General features: G+C 43.7%; 1 protein-coding gene and 1 pseudogene across 1 annotated transcript; both read right to left on the bottom strand.

Moving 5' to 3' along the window:
* Window positions 1-568: 568 nt before the first annotated feature.
* Window positions 569-22,943, bottom strand: GFRA3 (GDNF family receptor alpha 3). Its single transcript, XM_054567974.1, has 8 exons — window positions 22,862-22,943; window positions 13,098-13,370; window positions 5,909-6,001; window positions 4,315-4,627; window positions 1,741-1,844; window positions 1,445-1,579; window positions 972-1,051; window positions 569-777 (listed from the first exon to the last, which is right to left on the bottom strand). The coding sequence occupies exons 1-8, from the start codon at window positions 22,941-22,943 to the stop codon at window positions 688-690; spliced, it is 1,170 nt and encodes a 389-aa protein (XP_054423949.1). The 3' UTR covers window positions 569-687.
* Window positions 15,855-16,214, bottom strand: LOC129066427 (40S ribosomal protein S20-like; annotated as a pseudogene).
* Window positions 22,944-24,542: the final 1,599 nt, after the last annotated feature.

Raw genomic sequence — 24,542 nt, 5'->3', positions numbered from 1 at the left:
AGACTTGCCTGAGGTCACACAGCAAGTTGATGGCAGAGTTGATGTGTCTCCTGATCACTTGGTCTCTGCTCTTCTGTCTGTAAAATCTCTTGTTTTGTATAAATTTTGCAATGTGAGAGAATGGAAAAAGAGTAAAGTTTTAAGTCAAAATGTTTAATCATGATCCAAGAGACTGGGGGGACTCTGGGACAACAGCAGGAAGAAAGCAAGGCTTAAATGCTCCAGCTCCTGATGCTCGAACATTCTATAGGATCCCAGGGCAGGGCAGGCAGCAGGTTCCCAACCTCCATTCAGAGAAGGAGACAAGGGAACAGGAGTCCAGGCTGCCTCAGAACACCCAGCCCTGACTGCCTATTGAATGCAATAGAGAATGACTAATTTGTTAGAACCTGGTGATCCTGATGGGGAGGGATCAGGAGAGAGTTTAGTAGAGCTGGTTACCACCAGAAGATATGGCTAAATCATGGTGTCCAATTCCTAAAGAGGGGCAGTCTGAGTCAGAAGTGGAGGGAATGAGAACTGAGCCAGTCAGCTTCTATTTTGTGAATGTGCGGTGGGGGATGGGGGTGGGTCAGGGTTGTCATGTTTTCATGCACCTCCTTCTTGATGCCGTTCTTTCCTCACTTCTTGCAGGCGGCAGGTCAGGCTGGATGTATTAGAGGGGAAGAGGGCCCCAGGGAAGTCCAGTTACCAGGAACTTGGGAGCAGAATCAAGGTAAGAGTGCAGGAGAAAAGAGAGAGCATCCAGGGCTGTGGCCTCGGCTCAAGGTTTCTGTTCTGTGGAAGAAATGCAATGGAGTCAGCTCCACCAACTTCATCAGTCATGTCCCCTTCCCCTGCAGTGTCAACTAGAAGTCTAGAGTATTCATGACAGCAACGAGATCACCGCCTCCATCCCCTTGTCTGCCTTACCTGGGTTTTTTCCAGATGGTTCGGTAAAGGTATGAGGAGTTTAATAGATGAGGTCCTACCTTGAGTTTCTTCTCATGTGAGGCAGAGTCCTGGGAGAAGAGTGTGCTGTGCAAATGCATCTTAACTGCAATGGCTTTCGCTGAGGAGAAATGAGAAGGTAGGTTGGAAACAGACGGAGATTTCTCAGGCTCCCAAGGCAGGACAGGGAATGTCTCAGAAACCCTGGGATGTAGGAGGGTAGATAGGTGGGAATAGGATACTTTCTCATTCTGCTTGCTTATTCCTTGAGCTAAATAGTGTCGAGTGTCCCTGAGGCCTAGTCAGGTTGAACAGGCAGCTTGGGGGTGGGGTGAGGTGGGGGGGCGGTCATTCAGGGAGCAGGAGAAGGAAGAAAGGCCCAGGCTGAGCGATGTAAGACTATTCTGAGGAGGAGGCTGATCTGGCAGCAGGAGATGGTTGGAGCTGACCCTTTTCTTCCCCCTGGGTCCAGCAGACCTGGCCATCAGGGAGGCAGCAGATGGAGCACACTCACTGAGGCAGGGGTTGCGGGAAAAAGCCTGTTCCAGCCGCTCACACTCCTCTTGCAGGTTGCCACTGCCTCGACAGGTACAGCTTAAGGCAACACTGGCATTGACATTGCTGACAAAGTTGGGGGTCATGGGAGTCCCTGTGGGGTGAAGAGGGGATCGTTAGGACCTAGGCCAGCCCCAGCTTCAGCTCCCACCCTCCTTCACCTGTATCAGGAGCACTCCATCTGGGTTCAGTAGCCAGCGCACTCTTACTCCAAGACCAGCCTGTGGGCTCCTTACACAGATCCCCCAGCCTCACCAATCATCCCCAGGTACGCTTGCAGACATCTGGACTGCTCTGTAGCACAAGTCCCGAGGATGTCCATGGGATGGCAGTGGGTCTGAAAATCGGCCAGGCGTGATCTGGAAAAAGAAAAATTCACGAGTTTCCTTTAAGGGTCTGGTGTGCAATCTCCACCCTTGCTGACCCTTTAGTCGACATGCCCACCTGCATGCCAAATCCTCCCCTGCCTTCAGAGCCTGGCCCAGTGAAGTCTGCTCCTGTCACAATTAAATGCACTATCATCCCAGTCCCCACAGCATATCACTGTGAATTTGGGCTTCACAATCCCTAGTTATGAGATCTCAGGCAGCTTCCTTAACCTCAGTTTTCTCAACTGTAAGTAGAGATCGTGGATTTTTGTGAGACTGAAATGAGAAAATGTATGTATAGCATTTAGCATGGTGTCTGGTACTTTTGAAGTATTCAATAAATATTAGATATTGTTACTATTAACAATATTAGATATTGTTACTAATAGGTAAAGCTGGTTATCTTCAGATAATGGAATGTTTCAGATAATGATTGTTTCTCTGTACAGATTTCTGCAGTTTTCCTTATATTTAGCTTTGTGTCAGGTTGATGGTTTACTTCTCTGTCACCTCCACTTAAATGCAAACTCCTTGAAGTAAGAAACAGTATCTTTATCATCTAGTCCAGCACTTGTTATGTTACAGTAATGGCTACCAGCACAATAATAGGCAGTATGGCAGAGAGGTTAGCAGCACAGACTCTAGGCCAGACTTCATTCCAAACCTTATTAACAAATTTGACTTATTACCTGGTTTTTAAACCTTTCTCTGCTGTGGCTTCTTCATTTGTAAACTGAGGATGACAAAAAAATAAAAACAGCGTCTATCTCACAGGGTTCTTGTGAGTGAAGTTTAGAAGAGTTAATTAATAATACATAGTAAGTATTAAAACAGTACCTAGCCCATAGTAAGTACTCAGTAAGTATTAGTGTTATGATTAGTGAGAGCTCTAACTAGGTAATATTCTGCAGAAGAGAAAAGTGGGACTCAGAGGTTAAATAACTTGCCCAAGCTTACAGAGGAGTAAGTGGTAGATTGCAAAACAAGGTTGGTGTGACCCCACTGTCAAAAAATGTCACTTGAATGGATGATAACTTCAACTTGGTGAGTGTTTTGTCCTGAGAAGGCCAAGGAAAGCCAGATCAGAATTTGGCTGGAGAATATGCATCAAACACCTTACAAATCTTCATGCCCTTTGATTCGGTAATGTAGCAACACACCCTAATCAGTAATTATATTTGTGCACACAGATTAATAAACAAGAATGATATTTATGCAGTATTATTTAGAATGCAACTTAAATATCCAACAATAGAGAATGATTAAATAAAGTATCGGACATCCATAAAACGGAGCACGGTGTAGGCTCTTAAAAATCAAGTTGTCGAAGGACAGTAAATCACAAAATAAGCACCACCATTTATTGAGCATTTACTTTGCACCAGCAAGTTAAGCACTCTACGTAAGTTATGTACTTTAACTCTCACCAAAATCCTATCAGGTCCACATTATTATCTCAGTTTTTACAGAGGACTGAGTGGAAAGCTGGGTTAAGTGATGGAATTTTAGGTTAAGTGATGGGCCCAAGGTCGCACAGACCCAGGACTTAAATTCAGATCTGTCTGGCTTCTGAGTCTGTCTTTACCACTATTCCATACTGCCTCCACCAGAACGTGCTCATGAGATATGCACCATAGATGAAAGAGATACAATGTAAGATACAAATATTGTCCTAGAATACCAAATTTTGTTTCTCTCTATGCAAAAAGGACTAGAAGGAAATGCTCTCCCAAAATACAGCAGGTTATCTTTAGGTGATGGATTTTTTTTTTAAAAGATTTTATTTATTTATTTTTAGAGAGAGGGGAAGGGAGGGAGAAAGAAAGGGAAAGAAACATCTATCAGTTGCCTTTAGCTTGCCCCCAACCAGGGACCTGGCCCAGGTATATGCCCTGTCCAGGAATCGAACCCCCGACCTTTTGTTTGACAAGCCAGTGCTCAATCCGCTGAACCATATCAGCCAGAGCTGGTCATGGATTCTTTCTTTTTTTTAAACATGAACCCCAAAGCATTTATGATTTTTTTTTAAGATTTTATTTATTTGTTTTCAGAGAGAGGAGAAGGGAGGAAGAAAAACATCAATGAGCGGTTGCCTCTCGGAGGCTCCCTCTACTGGGAATTTGGTTTGCAACCCAGGCATGTGCCCTAACTGGGAATCCAATCCGTGACCCTTTGGTTTGCGGGCCGGCACTCAATCCACTGAACCACACCAGCCAGGGTTGGTCATGGATTTTGAGTGATATTTTTATACGTTTTTATATTTTCTGAAGTTTTTACACACAGAAAATGCTATATTTCTTTTTGAGAAATAAGTTTCATTAGATATCGAAAGATAGATACATCATTAAGTCAGTCCACGGACCCTGGGGAGCCGCACCCAGGCTCCCAAGGCGGGGCGCCTGGAGGGAGTGGTGCGCACTGTGCCCTTGCCTACCCGGTCCACCCGCACCCAGCCCCGCACCTGCACAGCGGGTCCAAGAGGCAGAGACGCTGCAGCTCCAGGCAGTTGGAGGTCCCAGACGGCAGCGCGCAGCTCGGGGCGATGGTGTTGCGCCGTCGCTGCCCACAGCCCAGGTCAGAAGGCGCGCACGGGCACAGCAGCAGACCCTCTGCGTAGGATGTCTCTGCATTCTCGAAGAAGGCACGCAGCTGCCGGAGGCAGGTTCGGCGCTGGCAGTGGGGCCTCGAGCACGCCTCCCCATAGGCCTTGCGCAGCCGGCCACACTTTTCATTAAGAGTACACAGCATGGCGAACTTGAGGCAGAGGTCCCAGTCTGTGGAAAGAGCGACACAAAGTCACCAGTCCTCTGCAAAACCAGCTTCCCTCGGGAACCATCCCCCTCCTCCGCCCCGCCTCCCCGGCAACACTCTGATTTATCACGCATTGGTAGTGGGGCTAGGAAGAAAAGGGAGGACTGCCCTGAGTAAGCCACTCCTAGTCCAGGGCTTGCCCTCTACGCGCAAACTGTGTCTGGTATTTGTGAACCTCCCCCATCCCACTCCTCAGTTTGACTAGGTGAAAAAAAAAAAAAAAGAAAAGAAAAGGCCACATACATCTAAAGCTCCCTTATTTAGAATTCAAACAGCCAGAAAGCTCAAATAACCAAAACCCTTTCCTCAATCCTATGCATTGAATGGGAGCTCATGGTGGGAATAAGCTAGAGGCTCTACAACAATCTAAAACTTTCTAAACTGTCCAAAAAATGCAACCAAATTCTACTTAGGATTTTTGTTTTGTTTTACATCTGTCTATTCTGCTCAGTATTAATATCACCTGCTTGTCTTTCATTGGTTCATATATGCATACAAGTTTCCCATACTCTTGAATCTTGGGAAATTATGGTGATATTTCTATTAACAGAATATTCCAGCAGTCAGAACAGCAGAGTAACCAAAGCAGGTAAATTCCTGGATTCCTTGTAGTAACTAAGAGTTTATGTATAAATCTCTATGCTTTTCTCTCAAAATTCTAATATATAGGACTATATAACAAAACTCACCTTTCTCAAAGAGAGTAGTGCATGTGTGTGTGTTCCCTTCCAATTAAAGCAAGAGCTTCAGTTTCCTGAAAAACATGCATCGGAGTCCTTGCCAGACAGATGGCTCCACACCCTGAGACATCCCTGAAGCATCACACTCTCTCTAACCATTTTCCTTGCCCATCCCATTAGAATGGTTGAAAACAAGCAATTTCTTAGTCTTCAGGGACAAAAAGAAAAAAAAACAAACCTTACTTTTGTGGCCGCCTTGAATGAGGGTAAATACTCCATTTCAGCACATTTTTCTGGGACTGCTGCCACTCCCACCAAACCCTTTGTAGAGACTCGCCTTTTGGAACGAAGGAGCCCTAATGGGCTCTCTCTGAATGCCTCCCTAATAACTATTACTTTGATGACTTATGAGACCAGATCATGCCCCACCAGTCAGACGCCCATCCTACACAATGCTGCTTTAGTTACCTGGCAAGTGAGGACTCTTCCCTCGCAGGCCCCCCAACTGTGTTCCCCAGCAGGCGCCCACGACTCAGCCTCCACACCACAGTTTGCCCTCCATACCTGGTTTGATCATGCTCCATTGGCCGAGATTCATTTCCAAGGGTTTTCCAGTCACTGTGTCTTCATAGGGGGAGACATCCGGCTCATAGTCTCCTAGAGACAAGGTAGAGAGCACCAGAGTTCTGAGGACGGGTCTAGGGGCAGGAGCAGCAGGCCTGAGGCTGCTGAGCCAGACCTCAAAGCCCTTTAGAAAAAAGGAAAACAGTCTCTTGCTAACTAGATGCAAACTCTGTGGAAGTGAGAAAAAAATCAGGGGCATCAAGTATAGGCTGAGTGTGAGAATAACCTAGGTTTAATGATGAGAATAGTAAAGGTACCTTGCTGAGCACACTGTGCTGGGCACAATGGTGTAAGTGAAAAAAAATTCATACATATATATATTTTATATATACTTGATCTCATTTAATCCTCCTAAGAAGGCTTTGGGTAGGTAAGAAGAAACAAGATGAGAGAAGTTACTCACTCAGGCTCACATAAGCTAAAAAGTGGAGCTGGGATTTGAAACCTAGACTACACAATTGCAGAATCTCTGCTTCTAACCACTAGATATATTGCCTGTGGGTCCATGAGCAAGTAATAGGACTCTGTCTTGTTTTCTCTTCCTATTGGAGAGGGGGCAGTGATAGACTGTTCCAGGCCTATTTGGCTACGGAGAAGCATTGTATGGTGTGGAGGTGTGAGGCCAGGTCCCATATCAAACCAGAGGGAGAAAAGTAAAGAAGGAAGAAGTAATGATCTCGAAGGAAACACGTCTCCCTCAGTCACCTCCATGAGGTTGTAGGCTCCTTAAGGGGGCTTACTGGGCCTTACAAAATCTCTGCATAGTTCATATATTGTATATGGTAGGTACTCAGTAAATGTTGGTTAATCTATTTGGGGAGAGAGGGGAGAGAGGTGAGAGAGGTGAGCTTGCAGGGTTTTTCATACAGTAAGCCCCTGTGAATACATCTTTAGGAGGCAAGGCATATGGATCATGCTAGGCAAGCAGGAGAGGATAATTTGGATAGTTGGGAAGACCTGCTGCTTCCAAGGAAAGGGGGATTGGGGGAAAAGATCCAAGGAGAAGTCTCAAGGGAAGTTCTGAAACAGAAGGGATTAAGATGAGGGGTGGAAAGCAGGAAACAAGGAGTGTGGTAAATTGTATTGCTGTTTCCAATTATTTGCTATCCACCCAGTGGGAAGATGATACATCCCCATCTCTTGCCCTGTGACTTTCAGGTCCCCACCCACTGTCAGACTCAGCCACATGACTTGCTTTGGCCTGTGCATTTTGAGTGAAGTGATGTAAATCACATCTTAGCATAAGCCTTAAAAACCATCACCTGGTTCTGCTTTTGCTCTTCTCCCTCTACCAGCCTGGATCCCTGAATGAAGAAGACAGGTAGAGCAAAGACAAAGCCGACTCATGGACGCCTGCAGCAGATGTATAACATGAGCAAGAAATACATTTCTGTTGTTGAAAGACAGAAATTTTGGTGTTGGTAGTTTGTTACTGCAGCATAACCTAGCAAATTCTTACTAAAAATGTAATTGGTATCTAGATGTGGAGTGCTACAAGAAAAAAAAAGTCTAAAATATATAGTATTGGCTTTGGGACTGAGCAGTGGGTGGTGAACTTGGAAGAAAGGTTATATACCGAATGAGCTCGTGCTTTAACGGGAGAAGCTGAGAAGCAGATTACTAGTATGTATTGATTGTTACTGGCTGCATTTGGCAAGGTACTCCAAGGAAGATATAAGCTCAGAGAAGAACTGGCTAGTTTGCAAATAGAGAGGAAACAGAAAAGGGAGAATCCAGCAATTGTGGGACGTGCAGGATTGAGAAAAGTTGCAACTGCTTCTTATAATCAAATGGTAAAAGATAAAATTTGAGAAATGCTTTGAGTAATAAGGTCTATTACAACTCAGCCTTGGAGCAAAGACCAAATCAAGTTTGTGGTTAGCATGCCCTTTGTGGGGATTTCTCATTGATTAAGATGCTATCCAATAAATCCCGCCAGTTGGACGAATGAGCTCAGGGAAAGAAGACTAAGGTAGAGGCCCTCCCACAGAACCCTGATAAGGGCAAGGTACTTGTAATTCAGTGTAGAAAGAGATGCATGTCTTGAAAAGAATTATAGTAAAGGCCATCACTGGCACAGGTGGTGACAAATCAAACTATAAAAAGAAATTATGTTTTGAGAGAGTGAACTGCTAGGAGCCACCAATTTAGATTAAAAGAGACTGTGACTATTTGAGACTTAAAATGCTCCAATTTTCCTTTGAAAGGAAACAAGCTGAAATCGGTGCTCGGTCCCCAGGGAGGTCAGAGTCTCCATGCCCTTTTCAGATGTGGCCAAAGAAAAAAGACAGGTCTTTGAATCATGTTATTTAGTTCTACATTTTTTTTTTGTTATGATGTTAATGAAGGAAAAAAAAGAATTCATTCCCAGTAAAGCAACTGTCTGTGTGGAATGTGAGGTCTCCCTATGCCTGCTTGGGTTTTCTCTGGGTACTCTGGCTTCCTCCCCCATCCCAAATATATGCATGTTAAGTGAACTGGCATGTGTACACTGTCCCAGTCTGAGGGAGTGTGGCTGGGGGTGTGAGTGGCCCTGCGAAGGGCATCCTGTCCAGGGTGGGTTCCCGCCTTGTACCCTGAGCTGCCAAGAAAGGCTCTGGTCACACCCAGCCCTGATCTGGATTAAATTGGTTGGAAAACAATTATCTTGTTTTCATTAATATTTTTTAAATGTATGTATAGTTCACATTTATTTCAATGTTTAACATCATTAGTGTTTTGAATCTTTATTTAGAAGTCTGGTGATGTTTTGAGGCCAGAAATATGCTGTAGGAATTTAACTCTTATTTATATCAACTAGCCCACAGGAAAATTGGTTTCATTATATGTCATTTCACTTAAAGTCACAGTTTCCAAGAATGTGTTGATGACATCGAGTGAGGATTTATTGTAATGGAAAAGGAAGGACCTCCCAGGGAGCTGGGCCAAGAACCATGGAGAACAATGAATAGAGCAATTCTCCCATGCAGCGAAACCAGGGCCTTATTAAAGAATAACCACTGCTCCCAAGGAGTATGCCCCTCGAGACATTTGTCTAGTGGGACTTCAGAGTTACTATGAATCAATGTCTGCTGTGTGACTCTCATCCCTCCCTTTTCTTACTGAAATTATCTGTTATGGTCTTTCCTGTCCCTGTTCCATTATAGTATATTGAGTATGTACTCGAGGCAGGTGACTTGTCTTTTTAGTCAGTAAGTTTTTCTCTTTCTTTCTTTCTTTTTTTTGCTATTTTGTACTTACATTTTTTAGTTTCTTCCAGCATGTCCATGGGTCATGCCTGTAAGTTCTTTGGCTTCTCCATTTCCCATACTGTTCTTAAGATTCCCCCTGTCTATTTTGCTCCAACCAATGATGCTTCTTAATCCCTGCATCATTTCCCCCATTCTCTCCTTTCCCCCTCACTAGCTGATAACCCTCCAAATTATTTCCATGCCTATTTTTCTGTTCCTGTTCGGTTGTTTGCTTAGTTGTTTTGTTGCTGTTGTTGTTGTCATTGCTTAGATTCAGTTGTTGATAGTTGTGAATTTGTTGCCTTTTTAACATCCATTGTTTTGATCTTCTTTTTCTTAAATAAATCCTTTTAACGTTTCATATAATGAGGTCTTGGTGATGATGAACTCCCTTAGCATTACCTTGTATGGGAAGCACTTTATCTGTCCTTCCATTCTAAATGATAGCTTTGCTAGATAGGGTAATATTGGTTGTAAGTCCTTCTTTTCATCACTTTGAATACTTCTTGCCAGTCCCTTCTTGCCTGCGAAGTTTCTTTTGAGAAATCAGCTGATAGTCTCATGGGTACTCCTTTACAGGTAACTCTTTGCTTTTCTCTTACTGTTGAATATTCTCTCTTTGTCTTTAACATTTTAATTATGATGTGTCTTGGTGTGGTTTTCTTTGGGTCCAACTTGTTTGGGACTCTGTGCTTCCTGGACTTAGTATATCTCTTTCCTTTACCACATTAGGGACATTTTCTTTCATTATTTTTTCAAATAAGTTTTCAGTTCCTTGCTCTCCCTCTTCTCCTTCTGGCATCCCTATAATTTGGATGTCGACACATTTGGGGGTGTCCCAGAGATTCCTAAGCCTATCCTCATTTTTGTGAATTCTTGTTTCTTCTTTCTGTTCTAGTCAAATGTGTATTTCTTCCTTTTGAATCCCAGCTTACTTCCCTTCACTGTTGGATCCCTATATATATATTTTTTATTTCACTTAGTATAACCTTCATTTCTTCCTTTATGTTGTTGCCACACTCAATGAGTTCTCTGAGCATCCCGATCACCAATGTTTTGAACTCTGCATCCGATAGGTTGGCTCTCTCTGTCTCATTTAGTTCTTTTTCTGGACTTTTATTCTGTTCTTTCATTTGGGCCATATTTCTTTGTGTCCTCAATTTGGCAGCCTCCCTGAGTTTGTTTCTGTGTATTAGGTAGAGCTGATCTCATTCCCTGTCTTAGTAGCATGGGCTATGTAGAAAAGGCACCTGTAGATTGTGTGGGGCAGAGTCTTAGGTAATTGCTAGGGTGGGGCAACCCACTTCACTGCCTTGTGGCTGTGTGTGTTGGGAGGGTTCAGAGGGAAGACAAAGCCACTGTCTGGCTTCTGGAGGTTTGCCTAGCACTCACCCCATTTCCAGTCACTTCACCTGTTTCCTATATGTGACTGGTGCCCTTCCAACTGCTGAAACCCAGAGTGGGTGTGTTTGCGTATGTTCTAAGTCCCTTTTAAGCATCAAAAATCAGGCAGTTTCTTCTGCTGCCCCAACCCCCACTGATTTTTATAGCCAGAGATAATGGGGGTTGATCTTCCTGGTGCTGGAATCCTGGTCTGTGTGGTCTGGCCTGGGGCTAGGATCACTTACTCCCAAGGTACCCACTTTTCTTACTCACTGTACGTGAAAGTGGAACCCTCTGTTCTGCTGCTACCATGACTGCCGCCTCTTTGCCTATCCTTGTGACTCCTACCCTCCTCGCTATCTGGATGAAGGTGGCTTCTTCAAATCCTTGGTTGTCAGACATCCATACAGCTCAATTTTCTGACAGTTCTGGGTGTCAATTTGTTTTGAGATCTGGCTGTAATTCTTTCTATGGTTTCACGAGGAGGCAAAGTGTGTCTACCTATGCCTCCATCTTGAGTGGAAGTCTTTTTAGCTTGTAAGTTTCTAGATCAAAAGGAACCATATCCATACCTGATACAGAAATAATCACAAGATCCTAGACTTGAAGCTTGATGTCATGTTTGGGTAGAACTCTTAGGGCATCTTTCTTAGAAATTGTGTTGGTATAAAATGCTTGTGGAAAGGAGGAAAATGAATATTTTGAACAAGTGGTGTGTTGGGAACTGTCCTGCCTGGTATCAGGAACTATAGCCTCGCCAACAGGCAAGAGGGCCCCAAGGCTGGAGCTAAGCAAAGAGGCCTTGTGTAAAATAGGCCCCTGAGGAGACAAAACCTGTCCCCCTGGCAGGGGCGCAGACCCTGCCTCCCTCACATCACCCTGTTTGGCCCTGAAGGATAACTGGTTAGTCAATGACAGGTAAGACCCCTTGATGGTAGGGGCAACCTAAGACAGGCACAGTCCCATAGGGGCCATCAGGGAAGGACTTGGGAGACATGGAGAAAGGGCAAAAGACTCTCACCCCTTGGCTTTGATATGGATAGAGTCCCCATTCTACCTGAAAGAAGTCTCCTTATCTCTTGACTGCTCTGCTCTGCCTGCCTGGAACAGGCTTGAAACAATACTAGATGCTGTCCTAAACTGGATCAGGCGGTTCCCAAGGGAAATCAGGCCTAGAAGTAAATTACTTTCCTTGAAGCATGCCTTGTTTTTCTTAAAATTATGATACTGGCTCACGCTGGGAAGGAAATTTACATTATTCACAGACCCTGACCCTAAACCATTTGGCTCTCTTATGTTTACTTGTCTCAGAACCATGCAAATCAGTGTGTTCCTGCCCTTTGTCTTCCTCATACATTACCTATTCTCTGTAAACATTAAAATACTGATGTAATGAGATTACCTGTACATTCCTACTACCTAGCCCCAATTGATAACCCTTTCAATAAAAGCCATTGAACACAGGGGCTCGGGGCATTCTCCACTAGAGGGAATCACCACCCCCTTTCCCTGGCAGACCAAGAAGTGTCTGGAATGACTTATTTTATTTCCCCATTCATGGCGACCTGGAGTGGCTCTGTGGGACAGAGTCTGCCTCCCCCTCAGCGGTGGACTGTGAAAGTTGTATTATTTTTTCCAGTTATTTTTGCTCTCACTGTAAGATTATATATCCTCACTTATTGCCATTTAATCTTCAATGCCTCCCTGAGGGAGAAGTACATTTCCCCTCTCCAGTGATGTCTGGTTTGCCCTCCATGTGTTTTCCTCTGTCAATAGAATGTGAGCTGAAGCATTTTATGTAAAATCTGAGCAGGAGCTTTTAAAGCCATGGCATGGTTCTGCCATTGTTCATTCCCCTTTGCTATGAGAAAGGAATATCCCAGGTAGAGGCTGTACCTTCAGCCTGGAATGAAGGGGACACATGAAACAGCCAACATGGAATATGAGCAAGAACTAAATCTTTGTTTTGCAAATTATTTGTTCTACAAGTTATTACAGCATAATCTAGTGAAAGCTGACTAATACGCAGAGGGGCCTTTGGAGTCAGAGGAAGCTCTTTTCTTTGTCTCCTCCAGTGCCCTCTCTCTTTTACCATCTCCTGCCTAGCTAATGAGTACACTTTCTGTTAAAGGTTGCACCAGGACGCTGCCTCCCAGTCTCTGCATTTATGGATTACATTGTATTTGGAGCCTGTTTATGGGTTAAGACCATTTTCCTCCATCTCCTTCTCCATACCCTTCTGTTCCAGGAGCTCCCCAGCTTGGGCCACAGCCTGGTTCATATCTCTGCCAAGAGGCAGCTACATGTCATCAGATAAGAAAGGGGGAAATAGGCAATGTTGGGGGACCCAAAAGGATACTGGCAATTTCTCCCTCCACTTCTTACTGATGTCACATGGAAAGCTTCATTTATCATCGCTCTCAGAATCTACCATGTGGCTCATTTGCTGAAGGATTGAAAAACAACCCCAAGAGCCACCTTTCCTAGCTTAGTCTGCTCTGGGATGGGGACCTCACCAAGGCTGCGGGCAGGGTGTACAGTCCAGTAGATGCTCAGGCAGGTAGTTTGGTTCTTCATGCGTCGGTGGCATCTGCAACTCATCAGAGAGCTATTCCTGAGGTGTTGTGCTGACTCCAAGCAGTCTGCAGAAACTGAAAGTTCCTCTGCAGCTGATGGGGTGCAGGAATTCAGGTGGCGGTAAGCAGCATTGCAAGTGGGATCAGCCTGGCATTTCCTCCTGGCCTGGATACAGCTGTTCAAGAGCCGACCCCCAGTGGGGCGCAGGTTCCCTGTGAAGGAAGAGAGAACACATAAATCTCACATAAGGTCACAGTAGCTACCTGGGAGTACCACGTCCTCAGGTTAGGTGGGTGGGGGGAAGAATTCAGGTGAAGCCTTGGGCAGGAAAATCTTGGGTGGCACAAAAGACCTTCAGGAATAAGTGTGGGGAGAAGGAAGCCCAACAGGAGTGGAGAACAGATCAGGCCCAAGAAGAGGTAGGAGTCTAAAGAAAGGCTGCTTAGCCTCCTGGGGAAGAGGGACAGTTGTTTAACGATGACCCTGATGACCCTGCCAGGCGTAGGGAGGAGGGCCCTGGGCAGAGCTATGTGATGGGTAAGAGCTAGCATCATAATCAGAGAGTTGAGCATGTGCATGGGCAAGCTTAATGAGAATAATTCTGAGTCACTTAAAATACCTTACAGTGGGAACTGGTTTGGGTTAGGGTGGAGAGTTTTGCTGATTTTGTCACTCACTCAGGAATACCCAGAGCTAGTGATAGCTCAGCTCTGGAGGAAGGCCCTGCATCCTAAGATGTCGGGCCCCTATCAGTGGGTAATAGAACACCATCGTAACCCCAGTTTTTCAAGGCAAACCATCTAGGAGTCATTCTTAATTCTTTTCTTTCCTTCACATCCTACATTCAATCCAACAAGTCCTGTCAGCTCCGCAGCATATCTGGAATCTGTCCACTTCTCTCCACATCAATTACTACCTCCTTTGCTCTACTTACCAATAACTTTTGTCTGAACTACTGCCAAGACTCCTTATTGGTCTCTTTGATTCCATCTTCCAAATTCATTCTCCTGAACCACTCACCCACCCTTTCTTTATTGAGATATAATTGACATATAACATTATCTGTTTTAGGTGTACAACATGATGATGTGATATACGTATGTATTGTGAAATGATCACAATAAGATTAGTTAATATATCCTTCACTTCATACAATTACTATTTTGTTGTTGCAGCCATCTTTTTAAATGAAAATTTTTAGGTGGGAAAACATTTTTATCAAAATAAAATTCATGCAACATAAAATTAAACATCTCAAAGGGTACAATTAAGTGGAATTTAGTACATTCGTGATTATTTTCAACCATCACCTCCACCTAATTTCAATACCTTTTTTTCACTCCAGAAGGAAACTCATACCCACTAAACATACCATTCTACCTTCCACCTGCTGCTGGCAACCACTAAACTGCTTTCTGTCTCTATACATTTAAAAAAATTTTTTTATTGATTGATTTCAGAGAGGGAAAAGGGGGAGGGAGAGACACAGATTGATTTTTGTTGTTCCACTTAAAATACCTTATGTATACTATTCATCTGAAAACAATGAATGTTATACATTCATTGGTTGATTCTCGTATGTGCCTCGATTGGGAACCAGACCCATCACCTTGGCATGTGGGGACAAAGCTCTATGAACTGAGCTACTCCAGCCAGGACTGTCTCTATACATTTTCCTAGATGTTTTATGTAAATGGAATAATAAAATATTGAATCTTTTATATCTGGCTTCTTTCACCTAACACCCTGTTTTTGAGGTTTATCCACATTGTACTATGTGTCAGTGCTTCATTCTTTTTTATAGATGGACAGTATTTCATTGAATTGATATATGACATTTTGTTTATACATACATCAGTTGATGGACATTTGGGCTGTTTCCTTTTAGTTACTGTCAACAGTGCTACTGTAAACATTCACGTACAAGTATTTGCTTGAATATCTGTATTCAGTTCTTTTGGGTGTACACCTAGGAGTGGATTGCTGGGTCACATGATAATTCTATATTTAACTTTTTGAGAAACTGCCAAATTATTTTCCATAGTGGCTGTACCTTTTTGCATTCCCCCTAAAAATATACAAGGGTTCCAATTTCTCCATACACTTGCCAACTCTCATTATTTTACTTTTTAAAATAGCTATCCTAATGGGTGTGAAGTGGTATCTCATTGTGGTTTTCATTTGCATTTCCCTAATAACGAATGATGTTGAGGGCATTTTCAGAGTAGCCATTTGTATAACATGTTTGGTAATAAATTTTTTATTGAAGTATAACATATAGAAAAGTACATAAATCAAGTAAGTACAGTTCAATGAATTTCAAAGGGATTACACCTGTGTAATCAGACAAGCGAAGGACCAGAACATCACCAGCACCCTGGAGGACTTGCGCTGGTCACCATCCCTGCCAAGGAAACCAGCATCTTTATTTCTAATGTTGCCTGTTTTTCAGTCATACAACAATTGCTTTTGGTGTCTTGGTTTCCTTAGCTCAATATTATGTTTATGAAATTCACCCATACTGTTAAGTGTAATTGAAAATAGCTTATTTTTTGTTGCTATATAGCATTCCATTGAATGTAACATATTTCTAATTATGTACCCTCATTATAAAAACCTTTTAAGACCCAGTCCTTGCCCGCTTCTTCTTCTTCTTTTTTTTGACAACTGATAGTCAATTTATTAAAAAGGTTGATTTAAGCACCTACAATGATGACTTCAACCTGGACTCCTGGCTCAATACTGATGGAAGTACTCTGCTTAACAATCTCAGAAGGGCTGTGCAAGCCAATGAGTGGCTTGCGGATCATCATCTGAAATCAATCCCAGGTCTTAGAACCCTCCCCACAAGGAGTTTTCTTGCAGTGATTCTCAGAGTCTTAGTAGACATCACAACTGGTCCTTTCATTTTGAGATTCTTTTCCTTTACGCCTCTGATCAAGTCAGCACACACCATCTCCAAAGACTTTATGTTTCATTAGAATTAGAGTAATTCTAATTCAATGAATCACCACCTCTGTTTTCACAGGTGGCTTTCTAGTATCTTTAAAAGCCATTGCTGTGGCACTGCTTCCTCATTGACTTGTTCCTCGTTGAGAGTGAAAAGCAGTGACTCAGGAGCAGATGTGGGCTGACATGCAACAGCAACCGCATCTTCCTCAAAAATCCCACTTCTTTAACTTGACTTCCTAGTTCTCGCTTCCTCTCCCACTTCGCTCCATCTACACTAACATTTCCTCTGGTTGACATTAAACAAGACAACTTTGTGTCTACCTTAGGGTTTTCGCCCTAGCATTTCTTTCTGCTTGGAGTGCTCTTCTCTGTCATCTTCATATCGCTATTCCCTTCTGGCAATCCAGTTTGCAGTTTAATGTCATCTCCGAAAGGCCATCCCCAACTAACCCCCTCACTACTCTAACACATTATTACTTCAATTCTCTGCATAGCACTTATCACCATTCGATTTTCTTTTACTTAATTTTTTTCTGATTATCTCCCCTCCAGACTTCCATGTTTATCTTATTGCTACTCTGTCATCAGTGCCTATTCTTTGTGAGTTCCTATTAAGAAACAGCCAGATAGACTTCTGGTCAAGATGGAGGTATAGGTAGACACACTTCACCTCCTTACACAACCATAGAAAGAATTACAACCAGATCTTAAAACAAAAAACACCCAGAACTGTCAGAAAATCAAGCTGTGTAGAAGGCTGACAATGAAGGATTTAAATAAGCCACATTCATCCAAACAGGTAGGAGGATCAGAGTCACGGAGACGGGTGGAGGTGGCATGGTGCAGAGAGGTGGCAGCAGTGGCAGAGGAACAGAAGGTCCCACAATCATGTATGTGGATAAAAATCAGAAGGGATGCCTTGGGAGAAAGCGGTCCCAGATGCAGGCCAGATCACACAGCCCAGGGTTCCAGCACCGGGAAGATAAACTCCCATTACTTCTGGCTGTAAAAACCAGCAGAGGTTGGAGCCACAGAAGAAACTGCCTGATTTTTGCCACTTCAAATGTTCACAGGGACTTAGAACATAAGCAAACACACCTACTCTGGGGTTCACCACTGGGGCAGCAGCCAGTAGGGTGCAAGCTGCATACAGGCAGTGACTGGTAACGGTGCATGTTGGGCAAACCTCCAGAAGCCAGACAGTGGCTTTGTCTTCCCTCTGAGCCCTCCCAACACACACAGCCACAAGGCAGTGAAGTGGGTTGCCCCACCCTAGCAATTACCTAAGACTCTGCCCCACACAATCTACAGGTGCCTTTTCTACATAGCCCATGCTACTAAGACAGGGAATGAGATCAGCTCTACCTAATACACAGAAACAAACTCAGGGAGGCTGCCAAATTGAGGACACAAAGAAATATGGCCCAAATGAAAGAACAGAATAAAAGTCCAGAAAAAGAACTAAATGAGACAGAGAGAGCCAACCTATCGGATGCAGAGTTCAAAACATTGGTGATCGGGATGCTCAGAGAACTCATTGAGTGTGGCAACAACATAAAGGAAGAAATTAAGGTTATACTAAGTGAAATTTTAAAAATCCACAGGAAACCAGCAGTGAAATAAATGAAGCCAGGATTCAAATCAACAATTTGGAACATAAGGAAGAAATAAACAGTCAACTAATACAGAATGAAGAAACAAGAATGCAAAAAAATGAGGAGAGAAAAGGAATTTTCTGGGACAACTCCAAATGTGGTGACATCCAAATTATAGGGATGCCAAAAGAAGGAAAGCAAGAAATTGAAAACTTATTTGAAAAATTAATGAAAGAAAATGTCCCTAATGTGGCAAAGGAAAGAGATATACTAAGTCCAGGGAGCACAAAGAGTCCCAAACAAGTTGGGTCCAAAGAGTACTACACCAAGACACATCATAATTAAAATGCTAGAGGTTAAAGACAAAGAGAGAATATTCAACAGTAAGAGAAAAGCAAAGAGTTACCTGTAAAGGAGTACCCATGAGACTATCAGCTGATTTCTCAAAAGAAACTTCGCAGGCAAGAAGGGACTGGCAAGAAGTATTCAAAGTGATGAAAAGAAGGACCTACAACCAATATTACCCTATCTAGCAAAGCTATCATTTAGAATGGAAGGACAGATAAAGTGCTTCCCATACAAGGTAATGCTAAAGGAGTTCATCATCATATGACATTATATGAAATGTTATAGGGACTTATCTAAGAAAAAGAAGATCAAAACTATGAACCATGAAATGACAACAAACTCACAACTATCAATAACTGAATCTTAAAAGACAAAAACAACAAAAAACTAAGCAAACCACCAGAACAGGAAGAGAATAATAGGTATGGAAATTATTTGGAGGGTCATCAGCTGGGCGTGGGAAGGGAGAGAATGCAGGAAAAGGTCCAGGGATTAAGAAGCATAATTGGTAGGAACAAAATAGACAGGGGGTCGTTAAGAACAGTATGGGAAATGGAGAAGCCAAAGAACTTACAGGCACAACCCATGGACATGAACTAAGGAGGGATTGCTGGAGGGAAGGGGGGAACCAGATGAAGGGGAGTAATGGGAGAAAATTGGAAGAACTGTAGTAATATAATCAATAAAGTGCACTTTAAAAAAAAGAAATAGCCAGATAACAGAGACAATCTGTGAACTACCTCTATAACTTCTCTGGGTGCCTTCCATCTGCTTACAATCAGAATCCCAAAATTGGGTGGGGCCTCAGAGTTTAGTTAGTCCAACCTGCTCTTCCAATCATATGAAAATCAATTAGATTAGTTTTTAAAATTGAGATTTCTGAGCCTTATCCCAGAATAACTGAATCAGAATCTCTAGTGATGAGGCCCGGGAATCTGAATTTTAGCAAGTTCACTGGAGAGTCATATCCACCTTATAGTTTAAGATTCGGTGCTATACGTTATACTTGACCTAAACTACTCAACCTAATAAGTGCATTTGGCAAAATAGCAGGATACAAAATGAATATTCATAAATTGAAGGCATTTTTGTATATCAACAATGAAATATCAGAAACTAGGAAATAAATCCCATTTACTATAGCAACAACAAAAAAATGTACCTAAGAATAAACTTAACCAAGGAGGTAAAAGACCTGTACTCAGAAAACTACAGAACACTAAAGCAAGAAATTAAGGAAGACACAAACAAATGGAAGTATATACTGTGTTCATGGTCCAGAAGAATCAACATCATTAAAATGTCCATACAACCCAAAGCTTGGTATAGGTTCAACACAATCCCTATTAAAATACCAATGATATTTCACAGATTTATAACAAATATTTCAAACATTTATAGGGAACCAAAAATGACCCTGAATAGCTGCAGCAATCTTGAGAAAGAACAAAAAAGTAGGAGGGATCATAATACTTGATACTAAACTATACTACAAGGCCACTGTAATCAAAACAGTCTGGTACTGGCATAAGAACAGACACATAAATCAATGGAACAAAATAGAGAGCCCAGAAATAAACCCATGTCTTTATGGTCAAATAATATTTGACAAAGAGGGCAGAAGCATAAAATGGAGTAAAACTAGCTTCTTCAACAAATGGTGCTGGGAGATCTGGAATAGTACATGCAAAAAAATGAAACTAGATCACCAACTTATACTATACACCAGAATAAACTCTAAATGGATAAAAGACTTAAACATAGCCATGACACCATAAAAGTCCTAGAGGAAAACATAGGCAGTAAAATTTCAGATATCCCACTCAGCAATATTTTTGCCGATAGGGCAAGGGAAATAAAGGAAAGAATAAACAAATGAGACTACATTAAATTAAAAAGCTTCTGCACAGCTAAAGAAAAACATCACCAGCCCTGGCTGGTGTGGCTTAATGGATTAATTGAGTGCTGGCCTGCAAACCAAAGGGTTGCTGATTTGATTCCCAGTCTAGGGCACATGGCTGGGTTGTGGGCCCAGTCGGGGGCATGCGAGAGGCAACCACACATTGATGTTTCTCTCCCTCCCTTCCCCTCTCTAAAAATAAATAAATAAAGTCTTAAAAATTAAAAAAGAAAAAGAAAAAAAAGCATCATCAAAATGAAAAGGGAACTAAAGGGAACCAACCATACAGGAAAACATATTTGCCAACGATACCTTGGACAAGGGTTTGATCTCCTAAATATATAAAGAACTCATATGACTCAACACCAGGAAGACAAAAAATCCAATTAAAAAATGGGCAAAGGACCTGAACAGACACTCCTCCAAGGAGGACACACAGAAGGCCCATAAGCATATGAAAGAATGCTCAACATCAACACCTGGCAATTCCACTGCTGGAATTATACCCTAAGAATCCTGAAACACCAATTCAAAAGTATTTATGCACCCCTATGTTCATAGCAATGTTATTTATAATAGCCAAGTGCTGGAAACAACCTAAGTGCCTATCAGTAACTGAGTGGATTGAAGAACTGTGGTACATTTACACAATGGAATACTATGCAGCAGAAAGAACGAAGGAACTCCTACCTTTCATGACAGCATGGATGGAACTGGAGAGTATTATGCTAAGTGAAATAAGCCAGTCAGTGAAAGACAAATACCATATCATCTCACCTATTATAGAAACCTAATGAACTAAACAAACAAACAAACAAACAAACAAAATAAAACCAGAAGCAATGGAAACAAGGAACAAACTGACAGGGACCAGAGGGGGATAAGGGAGGAAAGAAGGGAAGGGCCTAGTTAGAGAACGAGTATAAATAACCCATGGACACAGACAACAGGGTGGGAATTGACTGTGGCGAGGGGAGGGATAGGGAGAGCAACAGGGGAAAATTGGGACAGCTATAATAGAAAAAAAAAAAAAAGAATCGGTGCTATATTCAATGCATAAAGACGGGATCAAAATTACTGATTTTTCCTTTTGCTTCAAGCCCCGATATGCCTTAGTATGACATCGTTACTCTTTTTTATTTAAAATTTTGACATCTTGTTCATCATGGATTTTTTGGCGTTAATTTTGGTTTAAAAAATATTGCATTAAAATATCCTTTATCTTGACTACTGAGTTTCTTAGCAACTCCTTCACTCACCTCACATTAGCCCCAGCTCTACAAAGGACAATTTAATTCACTTTCTGGACCTTAGCTTCACAAACATAAGATAAGGGGATTGGATTAAACCAGAGTTTCTGGATGGAGGGGATGAGAAAGAGAGAGGTTAGGCCCCTTTTAGGGGTATATCAGAATTTTCAAAGGGAATGTGTGGTTCAAAAAAAAAGCACATTTGATAATTTTATATGTGAAAGATAAAAAGCACAGCTTTTGAAGTTTCAAAAAATAATTAAGAAAGGCATGAGATTTTCATCTTTACCAAAAAGAGAACATGATTTTAAATAGTTTGAGAAATACTAAATATTTCAGATGTTACTTCTGGTAGATACCCAATAAATGCTTGCTGAAAGAAATGTAGCAGGTCCAAGTCTCATTGCTTTAGCTGGACTAAATATTGAATTGTAACTATTTTCAGAAGTAAACCTCTCTAATTTCTAAGCTGATAGTTCATCATGTCTGAGCAACAGTGGATTTAGGGGCACTGCAGCTCAACAGAGGGTGCGGGAAAGGTGTTCCATGTTTATCCTTGATCCTGACAGGCAGCCATACTGGCAGGGTTAGTGAAATGTCCTGGGGCAGTCAAATCAGACCAGTGATGTCTTGCTGCCCTGATTTACTGATGGAGTCAGTCTGGGCAGGCTAGTCCTTCCCCTCCTTCCTTCCATATCTGTCTTTCAGCCAAGATTGCATTTCTCTAGTACTTACCTTGTGGATGGAGGTCAGTCCATGTGTGGTATCTGCCTTAGTATCCCCTCCACTCATACTCTGGGTAGGAACCCCACAATGAGGTTCCAAAGCACCCATCCCATTCCAAAAGGCCATGGGCCATTCCCTGGGATCATGAATCCCAGGCTGCCCTTCCTTGGGGCAATGACATGCTTCAGAAACCAGGTCTTGAACTACACATTCCACAAAATATCTATTGTGTATCAATAATAGGGCAAGGCGCTGCTTGGCAGCTTGCAAGGAAACGCCATCTTGCCCAACAGTGAGTTTTCTCCTCTAATTAAAATAGTAACAAAAAGTATATCCTTAAGAGGGGTAGATTGCTGGTGACCAATGTTCTCAGCAATACAACCAAATACCGGTGTTAGCATGTTCTGGCAGCAGTTTACAAACCTAATTCGTTTCATGTCAGTTCTAATAAAACTTTCCTCATCTGTACCTAGTGTCCAGTTCCCCAGTGCTTACAGGGGGTGGAAGAGATGAAGCCCACGTGGAGCAAATGGAGACCGTCCCGCCTCCTGGAGATGCTGCTGTCGCGGAACTGGCCTTTCTGGCCGTGGGCTCTTCTGACTGTGCAGATGCGCCGGGAGAGAGGGAAGGGAGGAACGGGGAACTGGGAGATGCTTGGGTGCCCTGGCCAAAGCATGCGACTCAATCTACAACAGTTCAGACACTTTATTAGGCATGGAACCCAGCCCCTTCCTGCCACCCTGGGCTCCCTCCTGTAGATCCCCAGGCTCAGAGGGATGGACAGCCGGGACCAGGTGGCCATGTGGTGTCTGAGTCCTCTCCGGGCAGTGCTGACAGGTCTCCGCTTACACATCCCCCTCCTCCCCCCCCCGCCCCCCCGCCCGCCAACACCCTGGCCGGAGCGGTCCAGTGTAAGCACCGAGGGCACTCACCGGCTCCGAACAACGCTGGCGGCGGCAGCAGCAGGAGCAGGAGCACGGACAGCGCTGGTAGCAGGTTCTCGGGGTGCGCCATTGGGGGTCAGCACGGAGGAGTTTGCCCCCCGGCGCGTTCTGCGTGCGCCTAATCCGTGCTCTGCACTGGAGCTTTGCGAGCCTGGGGGCCCCTCCCCGGCGCCTCCCACCACTGCCTTCCGCCCCTCCTCGCACAGAAGGCGCCAACTCTCCCATCAGGGTCCTGGGCGCCGCCCTCCAACTCCGGAGTGGACAAATGCCCCGCTGCCTCTACAGTTCGGAGAAAGCTCCGGGGTGGAGGCGAAGGAGGGCAAGTGCCCTAGCCGCGGGAGCCGCAGGAAGACAGCGCTCCTCCCGAGCCTGCCGACCCACTGTCGGCTCCCGCCTGAGATATTGGGAAAGCTGCTGCTGGAGACTAGAGGGCTCCCCACATCTACCCAAAAAAAAAAAAAAAAGCACCCTTTCCCACTCCACCCCACTACCACCAAGGAACAACCGTCACAAATGAAACCTTGTAATACAACTTAAACAAGCACTACAGCTCTTGCATTTCTAGTATATTTTTTCTTAGAATGTGCACATTTATGGTTTCATTTACCCCTCATAAGTATCTTCAAGGATTAAGTTCGGCCATTGACTTCAACACCAAGATTCTGCAAAGATGGGTCCCAGGCAGCTGGCAGCAGATCTGGTGCCAGATCCCAGGACGTTTGCCAGACCAGACTTCTTCAGCCCCTTCAGTGTCATGGGGGAGGATGAAGGATTAAACACTTCTTAGACTAAATGGCAGAGATTTCCCTGGAAGAAAGACAAGATCACTGAGGAAGGTGGCTGGAGAGACCATTTAGGAGGCTCATCATCTTCAGAGGCTATTGCAGAGAGCAAGCTACTCTCCTGAGGTGAAACAGCTAGGTAGAAACACAGCTGTGCCCAGAGCCCAGGATTTCTATCTATAAGGGCAAGGGTACTTATGGGCTCAGGGCCAATTTCCACCTGCTCCCAGCGTAAATACAGAGGCAGATGGACTTGCAGAATGAGAATAAAGCAGTGCTTAGAAAAAGGGAAAAGGAGCATGATGAAAGGAAGTAGAGGTTTTCATCCCCTAACCCTCCAACAAAGCCCTCGCCTTAACTTCCACAGCCCACGTGGCGGAGGGCCCGGAGGAAGGGTATTGAGAAGTGCAATATAAACCTCTGAGATTTATTGGCTGCTGCTTCTGAGTATGGCCATCCTGCTGTGGCCTCTGGGGGGCATTTGCCGATGTAATCAGCCCAGAAAGAGAGTCATTCCAGCCAGGGGTGTAAATCACCCTGCACAAAGCTAGGAGAGAGACATGTGGCCCTAGATAAGGAAGGAGACTGATGTGGCCTCTTGTGCCCTTTCCTCCCTCCTCCTGCCCAGGGGGAGCTGGTTCCTGAGCTGTAATGCACTTTAAATGGAGTTTGTGCTTCTTTTTAATCTATATCTGCCCTGCCAGTCTTACTGGAGAACTGCGAAAGTGAACATCTGGCTGCCCAGCCTTTGCACAAGGCCGGTTTTCTCCCCCAGCTCCACCCTTCCTTTCATGTACTTTCCCAAGCCCTCCCCTCCAGTAAGGTTAGGAAACCTGTAGCTGGGGAGCCAATTAATGGCCCCACTTTCCACTCCCCTCTACCAACAG

The sequence above is a fragment of the Pteronotus mesoamericanus genome, unplaced genomic scaffold (assembly GCF_021234165.1).
Source record: "Pteronotus mesoamericanus isolate MK-2021 breed Mesoamerican mustached bat unplaced genomic scaffold, CSHL_Meso_final contig_2, whole genome shotgun sequence".
In the NCBI taxonomy this organism is placed as follows: Eukaryota; Metazoa; Chordata; class Mammalia; order Chiroptera; family Mormoopidae; genus Pteronotus; species Pteronotus mesoamericanus.
Note: the sequence above shows the minus strand (reverse complement) of the source record. Positions and strands in the feature narration are given on the sequence as shown.